At 41.3% G+C, this 21,255-nt stretch overlaps 1 protein-coding gene across 2 annotated transcripts in view; it reads left to right on the top strand.

The window, feature by feature from the left end:
- The window catches only part of Dnah9 (dynein axonemal heavy chain 9), a 330,995-nt gene that overhangs the window by 23,961 nt on the left and 285,779 nt on the right, over positions 1 to 21,255 (top strand). For both annotated transcript variants that reach the window (XM_046420725.1, XM_058571595.1), the window contains exons 7-12: positions 5,791 to 5,958; positions 8,285 to 8,401; positions 11,518 to 11,668; positions 14,266 to 14,380; positions 17,559 to 17,627; positions 19,265 to 19,391. In XM_046420725.1, coding sequence (XP_046276681.1) covers positions 5,791 to 5,958; positions 8,285 to 8,401; positions 11,518 to 11,668; positions 14,266 to 14,380; positions 17,559 to 17,627; positions 19,265 to 19,391 — 747 coding nt within the window. The remainder of the gene's footprint in view (positions 1 to 5,790; positions 5,959 to 8,284; positions 8,402 to 11,517; positions 11,669 to 14,265; positions 14,381 to 17,558; positions 17,628 to 19,264; positions 19,392 to 21,255) is intronic.

Below are 21,255 nucleotides of genomic sequence, written 5' to 3'. Positions count from 1 at the left end.
AAGGTCTATTTCCCTTTCTTTCTTCCCTTCCTTCCCTCCCATTTGGAAGGTCTCAAACTTGCTTCATAGTTTCACTCTATCCTTATACATTCTGCTCTTTGTGCACCCTATTTTTATGATTTCCAGGTCTTTTTACCTAAATAGATCATTCAGGTAAAATTATGATTCCCATTCCACGAAACAGCCTTCTTCGATTTTATGACTTACGAAGGAGACCCCAGAAGTATTTAAAATTTTGCCATTTGAATCAACAGTCAAAAAAAAAATCGAAGAAAAAGAGACATTTCGGTTGCCTCTGGGTTTCTTCCATGATCTAGCTTTTCACAGAAGCTCCGGCAGGCACCCGCATGCGTGCGCACTCACACACACACACACACACACACACACACACACACGGTTCATTTTTGTGCCATAATATTGTAGATTCTGCAGATCCCCTGTTTATGTTTCTGCCTGCAGCCTGTTCCCTGCAAACAATGCAGTAAGCAGCTTGGAGAGAACTCTCACTTCTTTCATTATAAAATTGCTCTAAAGCTGTGTTTCACTTGGAGACTAAATGATTTCCTGCTGAGGCTCTATGCAAAGTGATTAGCAGGGAGATAGGTAATAAGCTGACCTAATACACACCACATTTCCTTTTGCTCTTTCCTCCATCTCCAACCACTCCTCAGCCTCCTTTCATTCCCAGCCTAATTGGACCGGCTTCCCTTTTAGCCCAGCTTGTACACGTGGTCGCAGATGAGACCATTAGCCACATAAGGTCGGTGGCAGTCGAGAGGTAAAGAAAACAGTCTTTTTTTCCAAATGACCTTTTGAGATTTTCATCTGTGAATGTCTGCTTTGTGCTCTCCCTTAATGAATTCTGAAGACATTTCTTTTAAGACGGGCGGCGTGACCTCTCCTTCAGGAATAGGATTGCTGTTGGTGGAGCTTGCCATTATACCTGATTTCGATTCTTCACTTCATGGGCCAGAGCCAGAATTGAACCCTCCCAGTCACCCTCCACTTGCCACCACCGTTAAATATTGTGCTGTTTTTCATAGGAATAGGACCCAATCAGTCCAGTGAGCCACCTGGAATCCCGGAGCTCTTAAGGATGTCTATTTTGAAAGGAGCGACAAAATGACCCCTTTATAAATCTGTTATGCATCTAATATCTACCAACCTCTCCTACTGACATCAGGATGATCATAATTAAGTATAATGGCTACCATTTATTGAAGTCCCATAAAAGGCACTTTCCATGTAACTTGGAAACCCCATGGCAGGTTAAATATTATTGTCCCCACTTACAAGAAAAGAAAGCGAGCTGTAGAAAAGCCAAGTGTCTCCCTTGAAGCCACATCACTAGTAAATGGCAGAAACAGGGTGGTGCGAACTCAAGATTTATCTACAATGCCACTTGTTCTCTCCCAAGGATGATGTTTTCATCCTGAGTATAGTGGAATGAATTTCATGCATTCACTACCATCATGAATAAAAGTGGATATGTTAAAATATTATTTAAACCTCTTATTGGCTTAAATTTGCCCTTTACACATTTTTTTTGAGAACTTTTAAATAACCAGTGGGGAAAAAAGTTTACATCTAAGTCATTGAAGAATCAAAGGGTTAGCCAGGATCAGTATGAAAAATCTATGTCTACACTGGTGAGGCAATTTCCCACCTGCCTCAGAATATTTTCTACAATACCACTACTGTCAAATTCTGCTAGAGCCCATCCATTGATGGGAGCTTGCTCCTTCTCTCAGCAACCCATTCTAAGGCTGGGCATGTTCAGGCACTAGATGGTTCCTTTTGATTAAATGAAGCCACGGGAAATTGTCATCTTTTTTTCCGTAGGTTAAAACCATCACATATCAGAAATCTCATGGGCTCAACCCTCATGGTGAGACCAGATCTGCTTCTTTGTCTCCTTTGCTCCTCGGCTTTCATTCAACGGTTGAAAGTGGGTCCACAGAAGTTTCTTTGAACTAGTCAAGGGCCCTTTTGACATCCAAAGGCCTGGCCTTGTGCTTCTCTCCTCCTATCTCACTTTCCTTGTTTTCACCAACCATTCTTCAGAGGTCCTGGTTCCTTGGTGCTTTGTCACCCTTTCAGCAGTCTTCTGGATGGGTGCTGCTCTGTCAGAGCACCATGGGGAGGCACCCGTTCATTCAGCAAATGTTTGTTCAGCATCCAGGACTCTTCCAGGCACTGATGATATGGAGACCCTTTTGGGACATTTACAACCTACTCAGAAACATGGATAGAAAATAAGCAGATTGTATAATACAACATTAAGCAATCATATTAAAACGCCACAGTGGGATAAGATTTTTTGGCCCCCGGATCCCAGGCTTTATCTACAGTGCCACTTGTTCTCTCCCAAGGGATGATGTTTTCATCCTGAGTATAGTGGAATGAATTTCATATATTTACTACCATCATGAGTAAAAAAAATATAAAATCAGAGAAAGGGACGGAGAATTCTGGGAATGGTAGAAAGGGGGAGAATAAGAAAAGCCCTAAGACCTTTAATTGAGCCCTAAATAAATGGGTCATCCCCCCCATGCTTGTTAAGTTAGGAAAACATTGTTTTCAGCCATTAGACTTTCTCTAAAGGTAGAATATTAACCATCTCTCTAATATCTAAGATTTACCTGTTATATGAGAGATGAAACACCTTTCACTGACCATCCAAGACCATGTTTCAAGTGTTCATCATAGTATGACAAAATTCTCATCTTGTTTTCTGATGTAACCAAACATATCAAAATGGATCTATCTTTTAAGAGGGTCAGATAGTATTTCCTAAAAACTGAAACTGACAAATTTATGCAATTGTGAAGAATGAGTACGATTTTCTCCTGTAAAACCAATGACAACTAAGCCCTTTTTGAGAGATTTGATGACTGTCGATGTCAATTTCATTCAAATAAAATTCACTTCAGTTTTCTTCCCACTACATAAAGTTGAACATGTATTTTTATTATTTCTATCGTACAAAATTATGGGAAACAGTGTCATAATTTAGTACACATATACAGTATGTAATGATCTAGTCAGGATAGTTAACGCTTCCTTCTCTTTAAACATTTTAAATAATTTTTGACTTACTCATGATAATTATACACATCTATGGGGAACAGTGTAATATTGCAATACATTATACAATATGTACTAAACAAATCAGGTAATGAATGTTTCCATCTTCTTACCATTGCTTTCTGTGTGGAGCCTTTGAGTTCTTCTCTTCTGCTTACTCATAACCTACGATAGATAATTTTGAATTATAGTCACCACAACTGTGCTGTAGAATACTAGAACTTACCATTTATATCTACTTCTGTGTGGGTACCTTTAATCTGACTCCCACTTCCCCCTCCCCACATCCTTCCCAGCCTCTAGTAATCCTATTGTACATTATGACCAACTTTTTTTGGATATCCACGTGTGGGAGAGAACATGACATTCCTGTCTCTCTGCATCTGACTCATATCACTTAACATAATGTCCTCCAGTTCTATTTTTTCTGCAAATTATAAGATATCGTTTTTTTAAAAATTTTATACCACATTTTCTTTATTCATCCATTGATGGACATCTCCGCTGGTTCCATATTTCAGCTATTGTGAACGGCATAATGCAGCAAAAACATGGGCATGCAGGTGTCTTTTTGATATGCTGATATCATTTCCTTTGGGTAGATACCCAGAAGTGGGATAGCTGCATAATGTGATAGATTTTTTTTTCATTTGTATGAGAAACGTCCATACTGTTCTATATAGCAGCTCTGCTAATTTATATTCAACGGTGCATGAGCGTTTTCTTTCTCCACATCCCCACCAGCATTTATTTTTGTGTGTGTCTTTTGGATAACAGCCATTCTAACTGGGGTGAGATGATATCTCATTGTGGTTTTGACTCACAGTCCCCTGATACCTGGTAAAATTGAGTATTATTTTTTTCATAAATGCATCGGCCACTTGAATTTCTTCTTTTGAGAAGAAATACCCTGTATCCAATTTATTATTTCATCATTTGAGGTTTTGTTATATACATTATATAAGAAATATACATATTGTATATTCTGGATATGAATGCTTTGTCAAATGAACAAGTTTGCAAACATTTTCTCCCCTTATATCTGTCTATTGATTGTATCCTTTGCCATGTAGAAACTTCTTACTTTGATATAATCCATTTTCCATTTTTTGCTTTTGTTTTCTGTGGTTTGAGAGTCTTGTTCAAAAAAAAAAATGTAGCCCATACCAATGTGTTGAAGTGCTTCCCCATGTTTCCTTCTAATATTTTAAAATAGCAACTACTCCATCCTCTACCAAGGTTAGCAAGAGCCCCAGTTCTAATGTACATCTTCTCTTCCTTGGCCCGTGTCCTCCTCCCTTCTCTCTGACCTTCCATACACTACCACTCCCTCAGCCCTTTCTAGCTGCTTGATGCTGACCATCCCCAACATAGCTGAGCAAAAATGTGGACTACTTGATGGCTGCCTAAGGCTTCATGGGTAATCCCCTGGGAAAAGTGGCGGGGGGGGGGGGCGGAAATCAGCCACTTCTCCTCACTTCCAGTGACTCTGTCACTGCTGTTGGACTTGGTGTCCCAGAGAGAGAAAGGAACTAAGCAGGCTTGCATCAGCCTGATTGTCAATCGTACCATAGCTACTGGCTGTGGGGATTTCCCACACTGCTACCAGGACCTTCGGTATGGTCCAGCATCGGTGTCTTAGCATACTCTGTTCCTGCCCTTCCAACCTCCTCAAGGTAGAGGGCCCCCTCCCATGGATCCATGCAAAATATTTACCCAAATGACACAAAGGTAACCTTAACCTTCCTCCTTCCTGTTCATAGATGGGAAGTCCTGCCAGCACATGTATCTTGGTTTGGAGGTTTTGTGATTTTAGACAGGTACTCATGAGGGATAAATTCAACCTATGCTTTTAGACATGCTCAGGAGGCTTTTGCACCAGCAGAGTAACTTTTTATGGACTTGGGAGGGACCTCTCCCTGAGGCTTCTGGGTTGTGTCACCCATCTGTCATTTCATTCTGAGCACAGCTGGGGATGCTGCCATTTCAGCAATAGTGACAGTAACACATACGGTGTGCCACCCGTGGCCTAAATCCTAGAGCTGCATTAACTGGTTTAGCTCTCACAACCATGCCCTAATTATTACTGTTATCCTGTAAAAGACAAAGAAACCCAAAACAGAAAGGACGAGTGAGTGACTTTTGTTCCCTATGGTGCCATGGCACAGTGTGCTGCAGATGCTGGGCAAAGATGCTCTTCAAGAGATTTTTTTTTTTGCTTGGCAGAGGACATTGTGTAAGAAGGCTGATGTTACCCCATGTATGTGTCCTTTGAACCATTTGGAGGGTCTGCTTTCCGGTCCATATCCCCTTAAACAACTGTCTAGAAGGAGATAACAGCCATTCAAAATCGACTTTTTAAATAAGAATAAAAATTGGTGGTAAATCCATCAATCATGAAGTGGTTGTGTTTATAATTCCTTCTAGAACACAAAGAGAAAAGTTGAAGCATGCATTCCATTATTTATCTTGGTGTCTGCGAATCTTATCTATCTCCACTTTCTTTTTGGATTGTTAATGAGTTTAACTAGGAGTTATTTTTACCAACCCTATCTAATAATAAGGTTACAAAACTAATCAGGCATCGCACTTTCCTAAGCAACCACCACCCACCCCCATATCATTTCCAGCTCTCCCCATCCATGGTTGTGATGATGATGATAATGATGATGACTTTAACTCATTTGTGAATTGTTCCCATAGGATCTTCTGAAGACAGCCTTGGATTTCCACAAACTGGGAAAGCTTGAGTTTAGTGGCATCAGAGGGAATTCCTTAGGTCAGCAGGTCCAGCAAATGTATGAGGAATTTCAAGAGATGTACAAGGTCTTCTCAGAGTGCTCCTATGACTTCTTGGACCCCTCGAACATGGTAGGGCTCAGAGGGACTAACCTGAAAGCTTTGTCCCTGTCTCAGATGCCTTTAGCCTATAAGGTCCTGGCATTTACTTGCATTTTTTCCTATGCATTTTATTTGCCTCTGTGTTCTAGTGGTTTTATCAGTTACTGCTTGTACCTGGAGAAATTATTATTATTCCTGTATTATTAAAGAGATCCTAATTATTGTTTGTGCTAGGAGAAAGATCAGAAAGTGCCTTTCTCCACCATTAACTGCTCCAGACTAAGCTAGCTGGGTGTGGAAATGACAATGGAAGCTGTGGTCACCAGGTGGCTTCAAACATTTTAAACTAAATAAAATAAGCCAATACTGCATGATTTCACTTATCTGTGGAATCTAAAACAGTCAAACTCAGAATTAGAGAACAGAGGTCACTACTGGCTATAGGAAGAAAGTGCTATCAAAGGGTACTAAGTTTCAAGTAGTTTAAGAGATGAATGATTTCTAAACATCTAATGTACAAAGTGATGATAGTTAACAATCATTTACTATGTACCTAAAATTTTTTAAGAGAGTAGATCTCAAGGGTACTTACCCTCCACCCCACATACATACACACACAGAAGAAAATGGTAAATCTGTGACTACATGAGGTGATCGATATTCTATAGCTTGGTTTTGTTTATTTTAAGGTGTGTAACATACCAAAGCATCAAGTTCTATACCTTACATGTACAATTTTTAATTTGCCTATTATACCTCAAGAAAAGTGGGGGGGAGGTTTTAAGCTTGAAGCAGAAACTGCAAAGTGAATATTATCCAAAGTACATGTACGAAGACACAAATTGGTACCAACATACTTTATTTACAACCAGAGATATGAAAAATTGTGCTGTATATGTGTAATAAGAATTGTAATGCATTCCACTGTCATTTATTTTTTAAAAAATCAATAAAATTTTTTTTAAAAAAGTTCAGACATACCTGGACAGAAGTTTATCAGTGACTTGTGGAGGAATAAGTGAGGATATCCCCTGAGGATAAAGAAAAGCCAGGGATGTGTTTCCCAGGAGTGAGACCAAGAGCTGGTATCCCACCTGTAGCTCTGAAAAATGAAGACCTATGGGTTCTAAAGCCCAAGAGCAAAACACAAAAAGGAGCCAGTATGGAAGTAGGGAATGGAATTTCCTAAAAAGAAAGACAAAGTCAATGGATAAGAAATTTCAAGAGAATGGGAGGGAAAAGGAGAGAGAAATTAGGATAGTAATCTACTCTGAGTAACTTCAGACAAGAGATATTGGTTGTCCAGACCCAAGAGATGCCACTTTTTTTTTTTTTTAGAAATTCCATTATTCTAAGAGAGAGAGAGAGAGAGAGAGAGAGAGAGAGAGAGAGAATATGAATGAATGAGGGAATTCAAAGCAGGGTAAATATTATGTGTTTGCAACTATAAAATAAAAATTTAAAACTCCCAGAAACAGGTAAAAAAGATTGTAAGGAAACATATCATCATGTAAACATGGTTGGGTTTAGGAAATAGAACTATACTATATTTTCCTACTTTTTAAAATATGCACTACTATTTTTAAACCATTACAAGCAGTCATTGCACAAATTAGAGTTTTGAACCAACAAAATTTTTTCCTGAAAGTTGCTGTACTCTAAGAAGAGGGTTGCCAGACACAACAAAGTAATTGGATTATACTTACATTTTTTAAAAAAATTCATTGTTGATTTGAAATTCAAATTCAACTGGGTGCTGAGTGTTTTTATTTGCTAAATTTAGCAACCTCCACAACCAATGGCTAGTTGCTGTCTCAATTAATTAGGTTCTACTTAGAGGAAATAGTATATATTCATTTAGTTAGCTTACTTTTTTTTTTCTAATGGCTAAATTAACTTGGTTACACACAAAAAAAATGGGGTTTTGACTTGGGGAAGAAAAGACAGTAGGCAGTAATGTTGGAATAGCCCCCATTGCTGGGATGTTGCTGTTGTGATGTATTGTGAGGTTGTATGAGCTGATGTTGTGGGTGAGAGAAGGGGCTCCAGGATGTGGAAGAGATGGGCACAGAAAGAGGGATAAAGGTCCCGACCTCACATTTGATTCACTTTGCCATTTTGCCCAGCGTGTGTAGGTAAAATTCTTCAATAACAGGGTAACTCTCTACATGGACCATCCTTTACCAGAGGATGATAAGGATAGTATCCCAAGTCATAGCACAATGAATTCTAGGGAATAAAAATAAAATAAACCTTTGGCATGGCTGATTCAAGCACAAAGGTTAATAGTGACGACCATAGTGGGACTGGTGTTCAGAAAATGGTGTTTTTCTTACATATACTTTTCTCTCCTCAGGAATTTGAAAATGACATCTCTGAATTTAACCAGAGAGTAGAAGATCTTGACCGAAGATTGGGGACCATCTTTATTCAAGCTTTCGATGACACACCTGGCTTGGAGCATGCCTTTAAGGTTTGTACAAGTAGGACAGAAGCCATCCCCGGGCTCCATACTCCCCTGGCCTTTACCAGAGGATGGTAAGGATAGTATCCCAACTATTTTACTCCTAAAAATCTTCTTCTCTGTCTGGTAGATAGGGATGTAAATGTCCTATGGCAAGGGAGTGTGCAGAGTCAGATTGATTACTTATGCTTCTCTGAAAACATGGCATTAGAAAACACTTTTAAAAAGAGTTTCTTCTGCAATGCCCTCTTCAGTGCCACGCTTTATCACCTTATAACCAGTAAAAGTGAGAAGGTCTACTGTGGTCACCATCTGAAACCACGGCTCTGTAATACCATGGCTGTTTAGCCATGCTACCAGATTGATGCAAACTAGATCAACCCACTTACCTGTGATCCTATGATGGATCTCAGGACCAGCGTCAGTCACCAGAATAAGACCTGTGCTCTCACTCTATCTAGTCCAGATCGGGTGGTCCAGAGCATGTGGAGTTGTGAGACTGGAAGATGTGATAACACGGGAGAGATCTAACGTAAACTCTGAAGAGGCTTTTAGAGTCAGGAGGAAGTTACAGAGAGGCAATAGAGGACAGAGACATCCTTCAAAACTTTAAGGTGGAATGGACTTCTTTGAAAAGTAGTTTACTTTCTGGTCACTGAAAATGTCCAAATAGAGACTAAATGATCAGTGGGACAATTGTAAGAGAGTTTAAACCTTGGCTGGATGAATCTGTGCTATTTTGGAATATTAAGTAACCCAAATAGTCCAGGTCTTACTAGCCTCTGTGTGTGTGTGTGTGTGAGTGTATGTGTGTCTGTGTAAACTTTAATAATCACTTTATCTTTCATAACTCACTGAATAAAATTTCCAGGAGTCCCTCTTCAAGCACTTGAACTAATTTTGAAACCATAACTCCATTCTTGCACTGAGAATGCCCATTCCACTCATGAATTCCTCTAAACAAGAGCTTTCAAGAAGTCTTCAATAGAGCCCTTCCATGTATTCTCAAGTGGCTCTATGAAATCATTGTGCGTCTCTACTCTATGTTTATAATATCCCTGGGGAACTTCATTTGTCCAGGAAGGTGTTTGAAGAAGTCTTTCCACTGCTTGTTAGATGGTTCCCACCATGAAAATACGTACATGTAGGCCAAAACATATCTCTCTGGGTTCTACAAATTCTAATCCTTGAAATTTTATTGAAGAGTCTGGGTAGAAGAAAAGGGAGCTCTTTCCAATATTGTTCCTAAAGCAGCACTGTTTATATGGAGTCTCAAATGACTCTCATCAAAGCAGATTCTTTATCTTCTGGCCATGACTCTCCTCAGCTGCCCATTAAAAGTGAGGCCAATCAAGGTGGTTCCCAAGGCCCTTTCACATGCTTTGATCTCCCTTGTTGGCCAACTCAACAACAAGAAGTCAAAACCCTTCTCTCCTCCTCCAGCCAAAGCAAAAGTTCCAATGGATATAACTTCATGAAAATAAGTGCTTTTTCAGGGTTCTGGGAATAGGGGCTGACCAGAGAGATCCTCTGACTTCTGTTAACCCTGTTACTGCCGTACAATCATCCAACCACTGATGTACCTTAGAGGTTATGGCCAGCCAAGGTACATCCAGGCTAAAGACCAGGAGTCAAACAGTGTAGGCTGGCCCCAGGGCTTCCTCAGCTGACAGGTCTACACATTACCAACAGGAGATTTGAGCCACAGGGCTCAGTGGAGACCCACTCTCTTATACCTCCTTCAAGAAGCAACTACTTTCTACCAGGTATCTAGGTGATTTTTGTTGAGGAAAAGCTGTTTTTAATCTTTCAATGGAAAGCTTTGATACCTTTATCAACTCCTCAGAGTACACTGGAATCATTAAAGGGCCTTTGAGTTGTCTGACCTGAGACATTTCTGACCCAGGATTGCGCCCCACCCCAATCTGACCCAGGACTGCACCCCCCATCTATATGGGCTCTTCTCTGCATGTCATGATCATTCCCTATGACATGTCCTGGAGACCCAAAACCATCTCCAATTCTGAGCCCATGCCAATCACCTCCTGGAGCTCACTCTCTCTCTCCTGCTCTGGACTCCGAAAGGCAGTAAAGAAAAAAAGTGGTGAGAATGTCCCAATGTGAAATAAGGTGTCAACAGAACGAGCATGAGGTCTCAGACAAATGGGGGTCTACCCAGCTTCCAGGATAGATATGTGGATAAAACCTTGACACTGTGTCTCTTGTACTCATTAACTTAAAAGCAAGGGTTGGCAAACATTTTTCTGCACAGAGTCAGAGAATAAATATTTTAAACTGTGGACACATATATTCTCAGTCACACATACTTTAGTTGTTTTTAGAAAAACAAAATGTTTTTTTTGAAATGTACCACATTCCGAGATCAAAGGCCAGGTTTTATCACCCACTGCCTGTCCCTGGTCAACTTCTGACTAGAAGCACCCATAGAGATGGGAGACTATACTGGAAGGCAAGTTTAGAAGCAGTGTATTGGTATGTCCTAAGTATACCTGATGTCCTTCATAGCCTGGCCTCAGAGCAGCCTCACAATCAAAGAAACGCAAGCCAGGAACAAGAGGTAATTAAATGCATTTTACTTCTTGATTCTACTGCTTCAGGAAGCACCAGAGGGTTAAGGCTGTTTTAATACATCTTCAAATTATCCTTAACTATTACCTCCTTTCTCAGTGCAACTCTTCTCTGCAATATTTTTCCGGCTCTCACTCTCACTTTTCAGCTCTACAAATTCTCCCCAAACCCAACCTGCTTAGCTCATTTCTTTTCTTTTCCACAATCACCTCTCTTCTGTTTTAGGTTATTATTTAACCTTTTTAAAACTTCGACCTTTAAATCAATTTAACCTTCCTAGCATCCTTAGTTTTCCTTTTGTTCCGATTTTTATGAGAGAAAAGAGTCTGGTACGTAGCCCAGGAGACAGGAGTCCGTCTATTTTAGAAGCAAAGGAAAAGGAGAAACAGTAGGAATAATCTCATACTAATAATTACTGCTCCGATTCTGCAACAATTGTGCACCCCTCTTGCATTAATAGACATAGGAAGGAAAAACCAAGAAGCAGGATTTATGGAAGCTTGGAAATGTTTAATGTGTGACCTTTTCTTCTTCAGCTGCTAGACATAGCAGGAAACCTCCTGGACAGACCACTGGTAGCACGGGATGTATCAAATAAATACCTCGTCCTCATCGGAATGTTCAGTGAAGAGCTGGATGCAGTGAGGACCATCTACAGTCAGCACATCCAGGAAGAGGCAGAACTTGGTATGTTTGTTACAAGGGGTTTTGATAGGGAAATTGAGTTACAGGAAAGGTTCAATGCATCGCCCTCATATTTGTTAAATGTCTATATATGGGTCTATGACACTGTCCAAGAAGGGCAAGCATGACCCTTTTGCTTGAAATTCCAGACCATCTTGAGTGATTGCAGGGTTCAGTGCACTGTAGGTTTCCTGTATCTAGGGCTGAGACTGGCAGGCTGAGCTAGAGCAGTGAAACCTTGAACGTCATAGTGACCTTGGCATCACATGCGAGTGGACCCCTGATCACTGTTGCCACACTGATTAATCTTCAGCATACCGCCCTTCAGAATAGATTATACATGCCAGAGAAAAGTTTCTTATCCCTTCCACTGCCATGGCAACCATGCTTCTGGTGGGAGGAACCCGCAGGAGCCTGACAAAGGGCAGCTCGTTACCTTGCAGAGGTGTGATGTCTCCATTCTTATTACAATTCAATGCCCTATTGTATTTGTTTGAAAGTCAAACCAGTGAGTTTGTTTCAGCTTTACAAACATTTCTTGAGTCGTTGCAAGATTTCTTTGCAGGCACTCTGTGTAATGGCAAGTCTGGTTTAAGGGATAAAATAATAACTATTTTATGGTTATTTTATTCTTAGTTATTTTATGATCAAGAATAATCAACTATTTAATTAAATAATGAATAGTGAAAGGCATTTGTTCATAGGGTCTGAATAGTGCTCCACCTGATTGATAAGGACAAAACAAGGTGAATTGTGGCTGAGAGATTCCCAGGTAAATCTATGGGAGAGGAGTATGGAGCTGAGCCCTAAAATTTGGGGGGATTGAGAGCAAGGGGGAAGAGGCAAAGGGCTTCAAAGAAAAGACATGAGACAATGTGGAAGATGATCAGCCAGTACTGCCTATAACCAAACAAAATATGCAGAGAGAGAGCAGTTCAGTCATGGAGTTTGCAGTCCAAATGTAAAATGCTCTGAGTCCCACATTAAGGAATCTGAAAGACCTTATTATGTGGGCAATGGGAATTTGTTTAAGGTTTATAAGTAGCTAAAAACCAGGGCCATTTTGATTATGAAACAGGTTTCAGAGTGAAGTCACTAAGAATGGCCTTCACTGAAGAAATCATTCTCAGACAGTTGGTTGGTCCAGCTTCATGTAGGACAACTCTCCTCACTTCTTATAGTCAAGAACAGAGTATGAGAACTCAAACTCTTCAGGAGCCATATGGGTTTTCTGTTTCTGTGTGGGAAATATGCACAACTGTTATTAGCTTTAAACAACACCCATCCTTCAGCCCACAGTTCCTGAAGGACAGAAGTCCAGTATGGTGTATCTGGGATCTCGGCTCTACGTCATGAGACCGACATCGAGGAGTTGGCCAGGCTTAGTTATCATCTGGAGGTTCTCAGAGGGATAAATCCACATCCAAGTTTATTCCTGTTGGTAGAATCCAGTTGCTTGTGACTGTAGGCCTGAGGTCTCCAATTCCTTGTTGGCTACCAACAGAAGCTTCTCCCCCAAACTGGAAGCCACCCACATTTCTCACTAGATAGCTACTTTCATCTTCAAGCCAGCCATGACACACTGAACTCTCCCACGCTGCCAATCTCTGACATCCTCTTCCACCTCTTGCCAGAGCTCTGTTTTACCAATTTGCTTGATAAGGTGAGGTCCACCCAAGATCCTCTTCCTTCTGCTCCATAATGTAATATGGACATGGAATGGCATCTTATCATGGCCACAGTTTCTATCCACACTTAAAGAGGAGAGGATTATGCAAGGATGAGGGTCACTGGAGTCATCTTAGAATTTTTCTGATCATGAAGACTCACAGGAAGTGAAAATAATGACCCTGGGCTGAGTGTGAGACATTAGGGAGTGATAAAGGAAGTGTCCACTCTTAGGATCCCATTGCTAGTTATAATTGGCATTGGATTGTTGCCAATCTTCTCATTTTACCAGGGAAGTTGAAAACTGTGTTCGTTTATTTTTTTTAAAAAATAAAATCTCACATTTGGTAAATCTTAACAAGTAGTTATAGGTAAATGTACAAAACACATGAACTAAAGTAAGAGTGTCTAGGCTGCACTGACCCTGCTCAGATGCTTTATGATTCACATGACTTGTGTCATTCTTAACCTTGTTGAATTCTCATGGAAACTTTCCAAGTTCATTAAACAGGGAAGATATTATTCTCATTTTATAGATGAGAAAACTGAGGCCCAGAGAGAGTTGTCTGTTCAAAGCAGTATCTCTCCACCCTGTTGGTAGAGAGATTATCTCTACCAAATTCTAGAGGTAGAATTATCTTCAGAGCTTCTAAAAAAATTACCTATGACCAAGCACCCAGACCAATTAAATCAGAATGGCTCGGCAGGGAACCCATGTCCTCTGATGCTCTTATATTTTTTCCAGGGTTGCTTTTATTTCCTCTTTAACAGAACCTGGTGAGCTTGCAGGAACTCCTCAGTGTGAGCCTAGGTGACCTTAGTGTGGAGGTAGATGCAGCAATATCGAAGTAACTGGCAGGAAGTATCCGCAGGGTGGAGGGAACTATAGGGGCCTGTAGCCTCACTTCAGTCTGGCTGTGCCATGTCCCCAGGGTTCTCCCCGGTGCACAAGAACATGCCTGCTGTGGCCGGGGGCCTCCGCTGGGCACAGGAGCTGAGGCAACGTATCCAGGGTCCCTTTGGCAACTTCAAACGTATCACGCATCGGTGAGTATCTCATTCCTGAATGTCAGGTTTGTTCCTGCTGTGGTGCATTTTTTGAGTGTAGAAATGCAGCTCACTTGCCTAAGGCATGAAAACCATCTTTATTTCTTTCCATTTCCAACAATGGTCTAGGTACCTATAGCCAAATAGTAAAGATACTCATACATTTGAACTGAGTTCCGGGTCCCTTGATATTGAGTGAGGCTTAACCAACCACAGTCTAGCAGGCTTTGCTCTGTGACATTCATTTCTAGAGGAAAATAAAGCAGGGATTTCAAGCTCTGTGGAGGTCTTCCACATCTCTCCCTTTCTGTGACTCAATGACTCTGCAGCTGAGGCTACTGAAGATGAAGCCTGTGCTTTCTAAACTGTAGTGTGAGTACCTTGTTGAATAGAACACCCTGGGGCACACCTGTTACCTGCTGAATATGAGCCTGGTCTGGACTGTGAATCTGTTTCTTCAGCAAGTTCCTCATGTGCTTCTGATAGTAACCCGGATGCGAAACCATGGGCCTGTTTTGTGGCTGAGTCTAGAAACTGAGATACTTAGAGTCCAATAGGAGGGAGTGAGAGTAGCTAGTTGGGACATCATGCTTAGGATGCTCCCTAGGTACAGGAAGTCTTTCTCTGATCCCTCTTTCTAAAAGACTCGGCTGTGTTGAAAGCACTTGTCTTTGGCAAGCACAACAGAAGCAAAGGAACTAGAACTGGCTGTAGGCATCACAGGCTTTTGGAAGTTAGGATGAACTGTGAGACCCTCAGGTAGTGAGACTAAAGACCTTCTGCAACCTCAAGAGGCATAATAACTAGTGAGGCAGAGGGTATGTATGGGAGAGTGGGATGGGGTCCTCAGGGGGCTGCCACCACTCCATTTGAGTATCACCATCTCGAAAAGCAGCCCCCATATTCTTGAGTGTTGGATAGAAGCTGACTTTTTTTTTTTTTTTTGGTGCCAGGGATTGAATCCAGTGGTGCTTAACCACTGAGCCACATCCCCAGCATATTTTATTTTTTATTTTTTTAAATTTGGAGCCAGGGTCGCACTAAGTGGCTTAGGGCCTCCCTAAATTCCTAAAGCTGGCTGCCTCAGCCTCCCAAGCTGCTGGGATTACAGGCATGCACCACCATGCCCAGCAAAACTGGAAATTGTTAGTGTTGAATATCGAACTTTAAAATGATTAAGGATTCCATTTCTCCCCAAACTCTACACAGATCTAACAAAGCATGCCTGTGGGCGAGGTCTGCCCAGTGTGTGGCCATTTGGAGCATCTGCTCCAGTCTAGGCGAGCTCTTTATTCTGCAGATAAAGAAAACAGACAGAAAGAAATGAGGTGACTCACCTAAGTTCTTAGAGACAGCCAAGGAAATGACTGAAAGATCTGTCTGGGTCTTTAGTGCTTCTAGCCCAGAGCTCTTCCCAGGGGTCTCTGGTTTGGCCAGGAGTAGAGCACAGCTAATCCTTCATGCTTTTCAGACATGTCCCTTAAAGTGGAGGGGAGTGAATGTGGTGGGGAGGGATGTTTGGGCTGCTTCCAGGAATATGGACTGCAAAGTTGTCATTGGTCTGTCTCCGAGAAAGCAGGCATGTGTAGTTACTGACAAAGATGCTCTCAGAAATAGCATCTGTGAGGTAGTAAGAGAAAAGAGATTGAGCAGAGGGAGAATCTGAACTGCTGTGTAGTTGCAAATAAGGCTTCAACAGATCCTTCAGGGAGGACCAGTTTCTCAGAACTGTCTGGCTGTTGCACCCCCAACATCAGCTAGTCCTTGGATGTGAGGTTTCCTGGGGAGGGCTTGACCTTGATCAAGGTGTCTATCTTTGGCAGAACTATTCTCCAATAGGAGGCAGTTGTGCATCATCTTCAGCCAACACACCTGGCTATAGGGGTCTGGGGTTGGGGAAATTTAGGGAATGGGAGGCCTGCAGAGATCCTGCAGCTTGTAAAGTGAGAGCAAGGTGTGAGCCGGTCCACCTGCCCTGGAGCACTTCTGCTTCTCCTTGCTGCTCATTCACCACAAAAGGGCATGAAATGACTGGGAGCCCAGTGCTCCTTCAGTGGGTGTGAGGGATCATATGAAGAAACACAGTAATAGTTTAAAGAGCAAATGAATTTTAAAGAATCATTACAATAAGCTGCCTCACTTTACTAGCAGCCCAGAAAACAAAAACAAAAAACCTAGACCTCCAAACAGTTACTGTGACAGTTTCTGGAAATTCAGGATACGTCATCCATCTTCCCAGGAGCTGGACTTTCGTTTCATGTTGCAGCAAGTGTCAAAAGCAGAGGGAGCAGTTATGGGTAACAGGGCGGCAGGTTAGACTCTGCTGACTCCTCTGTGGGCCTCAGCATTTCTGCAGAGGCCTTTGAGTGTGTGTGAGTACACATGTGCACATGCATGTATGTCTATGTGCGCACACATATATGTGCATTGTGTGTACATGTATTTGGGTGATGAGAGGTGTGTAAGACCCTCATGAAAATATAATAAGGATCATCAGTGTTTCTGATCATGTGTCCTGGATGGATTTTAGAGAAGGAGAAATATCATTATATATATTATATAATATATATTTAATATATATAATTATACATAATTATATATAATATATTATGTATAATGATATATAGTATAATATATATATAATATATTATATATTAAATATAAAACAATGTTTCATATATAATATTGTTATATATTATATATAGTTATATTGTATATATTATATATAACATTATATATAAAACATTGTTATTTACATATGTTTATATACACACAATGCTAAATTAATCGTTTCTTAAATATGGAAAACTATGGCATCTAGAGTTTTTCTTTAATAGCTCAGTTTCCCTTTTATTCATAATTGTGAGGGACCTCAATTACCTCCTGCATGACTAACTTTGCTAGCTGAGGGGTCTGGAGAGTTCTGGGCAGGAAAGGTCATAACATGCATACCACTTGTGGGACCACCTGTGTTCTAGCAGGTACAGCTGCCCCCTAGTGGCCTGAGGAGGCTGTCGAAGAAGAAGAAGAATGTCAACTTATTTAGGGGCATTTGGGAATCAGCCCCCAAAGCCATACAGTTTCTTCTTTCTGAGATGCAGAGGTGCAGTTTGTTCCTGAGACAATTCCTTCACCGTCTTCTAATTCTGTGTCATTTTTTTCTCCTGGGTGCCCACAGTTGCATGGAATCTGCTGAAGGAAAGAGAATAATACAAAAATATGAAGATATGCTCTCATTGCTGGAAAAGTAAGTAGCAGCTTTGGGGATCACATGCTTCTACAAATTGCATACCCTCCCCCCACACAGGGCCTTTTGCTAGTTCTAAGTTTGTACCGATTCCTTAGAAGCTCTGAAATGTCACTGTGTTTTATGTTATAGCTACAATGTATGTGAGTACAGTATTTCTGGGTTAATGCACAGGGTCTCTGGAGAATGCTGCTGTATTCTATACACAAATACTTTTCCCGTGTAGATTTCCTTGGAGTAGAAACTCTGCAGAGCTAGAAAGAGTGGGGTGCCACTCATGGCACTCCCAGGAGAGTCCTGGAATATCACAGCCACTGCTCACTAAGCGGAATGCAATAGTTCATGCTGCACATAGAGGAAATAAACTCCACAACACTTTTAATAACTAATAAGTCTATACTGCAGAGTACAATACTCATTTGAATTCATTTTTAAATGAATGTATATAAACATATGTAAATAATAAAAATACTTCCTGCATCCTTCTTATGGAGAAAGCATCAGAATAAAACTTTTATAGAGGTTCCTAGTTGATCTTGCTTTAAAAGCTAAGTCTTTGGGGGGTGCAACGGCTAGAAACAGCCCCTGGTCTCACCTTTCCCCTCTGCCTTTTGCTCTTTCTCCTGATTTGGGAGAGTAGGAAGATAGACATTATGATTCTGATCCTGATTTTTCTTAGCACTGTGTTACACAAATCAATTGGTGGTACCTCCACCTGCCAGGGACCCACACTCTACCCCTTTTACCTCCAAAATAGCTTCAAGCATCTCCACTCCCCTTTGTTCCCACCTTCAGCGTTTTCACAAGAGACTGAACTTCCCTGGCCTGAACTTTTTAACAGTTCTCCCTGCCTCCAGATGAGTGCCCCTTAGTGCCCACACCATTGCCCAATCCCATAATTTCATCACATCGCCCCTCAGCCAGAGACCTTTCAGTAATTCCCATCATCTCCTTAACCTGATATGAAGAGCCCTCCATGATGTGGTCTTTGCCCTCCTCTCACCATATCCAGCCTCAAACATGCAATCTACTCCTTGTCCCCAGGACACAGTCAGGCCCCTCCCCTTCAGCCATGCATTGCCTTTATCAGGAATGTTCTCTCCCCCTTCATTGTGCCACCTCTGATCATCCTCTGATGTGATCCTTTTCACTCTGCTGTCCTCTGCCTCTGCCATTAGATGCCTGATGCCCTGCACAATTCTCCATGGTTGTACTTACTACGTTATACTACAGCGATCTGTTTATCTGCGTTCTTCACGATTAGTCACATTACCATTGTTTATTCCCCAAGCCCACGCCTAGTAGATGTTTGGTCAACATGTAATGACGGAATGATGAATGTCCATGAGCTGCTTGAAGATTAGTGTGAAACCCAATGTTACCTGGACCTTCTTCCAACATGTACTGAGACTAAGCACAACTTCCCATATCCCCCTGAAAAGAGCACGTGGAATCTTTCTATGTGCCTCTGATTGAAGCTGAGTCACCATTGGAAATCACTAGTTTTATGCAGGAACTGACCCAGCGTGGCCTGATCAGTGATTAACAGTTTCTTCAGTTCGTGTTTTGGAGAATGGCCAAAAGCTGGGGAGCTGGGAGGGTGTGTAAGAGGTGGCTGTTGTCTCTGATGATTGCAGATATGAGACAAGACTGTATGAGGACTGGTGTCGTACGGTAGCAGAGAAGTCACAGTACAATCTTTCCAGACCACTTTTGCAACGTGACCCAGAGACGAAGCAGATCACTGTCAACTTTAACCCACAGGTCAGCTGAGAGGCAATAACTTCCTTTTGAGTTCCTGGAGAGTTTCATTTAACTCTACTAATGAAAGGCAAAAAGGTATAAAAATATGTAAAAGTTGCTCAAAAGAATAGACACCCTGGATTTCTTGGGGCAGGGGGCGATGAATCTTAGGGTGTAATAGTTTCTTAAGTCATCAATATTCATGTTTTTCTCTAGAGCTAATCAACATATTTGCTTTGATTTTACATAAGAAGACACATGGACATGAGTCGCTTATGACATACTTTCTGAGAAATGCATTACTAGGCACATTTGTCATTGTGCATCACAGGGTGTAGTAATACAAGCTAAGACAGCTATGACGTCACTAAGCAATAGGACCTCTGTTGTATATGTGGTCTGAGACATCATCTGAGACATTGCTGACTGCTGACATTTCGTGGCTCATAAATGTATTGCAAAATATCACTGATGGTTTGGTACCAAACATTCAAACCCTACTTGGAATACTTACAGCATGTGAAGGCCACTGACTAAATGCTGAAGGCTTCACCAATTGTATTTTAAGACTTGGTTTCCACCTCAAAGAACCCACATATAGGTTGGATCCAGAGTCTTAGCATGCAAAAATCTATCTTTATTAGATAGCATATGATAAATTTCTAAAGAGTAACTTTAGGGGGAAAAATGGGATTAGTGGTTCTCAGCTTGGGATAATTTTGTCCACTTGAAATCATTTTGGTTTGTTAGATTTGGAGGGGGTGTCAATGGCATCTTATGAGCTGACTCCAGGGATGCTACTAAACTTCCTATGATGCTCAGGATGGTGCCCCACAACCAAGAGTTACTTGTCCCCAAAGTGTCAATAGTGCTGAATTTGGGCATCTCTGATCTATATGGTTAGGAGGGTAGAAACTAGAAACCACAGAAAGCTTAATGCTGTAGAAAATAATAACCAGGATGTGCATTACTCATATATAGATATAGATATAGATGCAGCACTGAGCTGAGCAGGCACCTACTTCTGCATTGGTGGCACATTCCCTGGTAATACACTTGATTTAGTCAGTTTTTTCACCACTGTGATCAAAAGAACTGACAAGGACAATTAGAGGAAGACAAGTTTATACTGGTGGCTCACAGTTTCAGAGGTTTCAGTCCACAGATAGCCAGCTCCATTCCTCAGGGCTTGAGGTGAGGCAGAACATCATGGTTCAATAATGTGGCAGAGGAAAGCAGGTCAGGACATGGCCACCAAGAAGCACAGGTTGGTTGGGGGAGTGCTGTCCTCACCAGGACAAAATATGAACCCCAAAGGCACACCCACCTCCTCCAGTCACACCCTACCTGCCTACAGTTACCACCCAGTTAATCCCTATCAGAAGATTAAAGCACTGATTAGGCTAAAGCTTCCATAATCCAATCATTTCGCCTCTAAACTTTCTTGTATTTTCTCACGCATGAGCTTTTGGGAGACCCTCATATCTAAACCATCACGGCACTATAGACAGAGCTGAAAACAGGCTGTATGTATTGCAGGTACTGGGGCCTTTGAATGTGTTTGTAAGCAATAGAAGGGAGAGGATGGAGAAAAGAAAGGAAGTGGGGAGAGGAAACAAATACCTAAACTACAATAGGAGTTGAGAAGGGACAGCCAGCAGCGTAACAAACTAAAGAACTGTAGTCACCCCTGCCATCCCACTAGGGTAGCCATAGCTTTGCTACTTTCTAAGAATGAGCAGTAATGGACTTACGTTATTAGAGATCTGCCCTTCTGGGTACAGACTGAGAATTGTCTAGGTTATTTTTTTTTAAATTTATGTAAAGTATATTTAAAATTCTATATGCCCAATTATTGGTTATTTAAATTACTTTCTAGTTTCAT

The sequence above is a fragment of the Marmota monax genome, unplaced genomic scaffold (assembly GCF_021218885.2).
Source record: "Marmota monax isolate L192 unplaced genomic scaffold, Marmota_monax_Labrador192_F-V1.1 WCK01_AAM20220418_F8-fsc00274, whole genome shotgun sequence".
NCBI classification, from domain to species: Eukaryota; Metazoa; Chordata; class Mammalia; order Rodentia; family Sciuridae; genus Marmota; species Marmota monax.
This window is presented reverse-complemented; position numbering and strand designations above follow the sequence as displayed.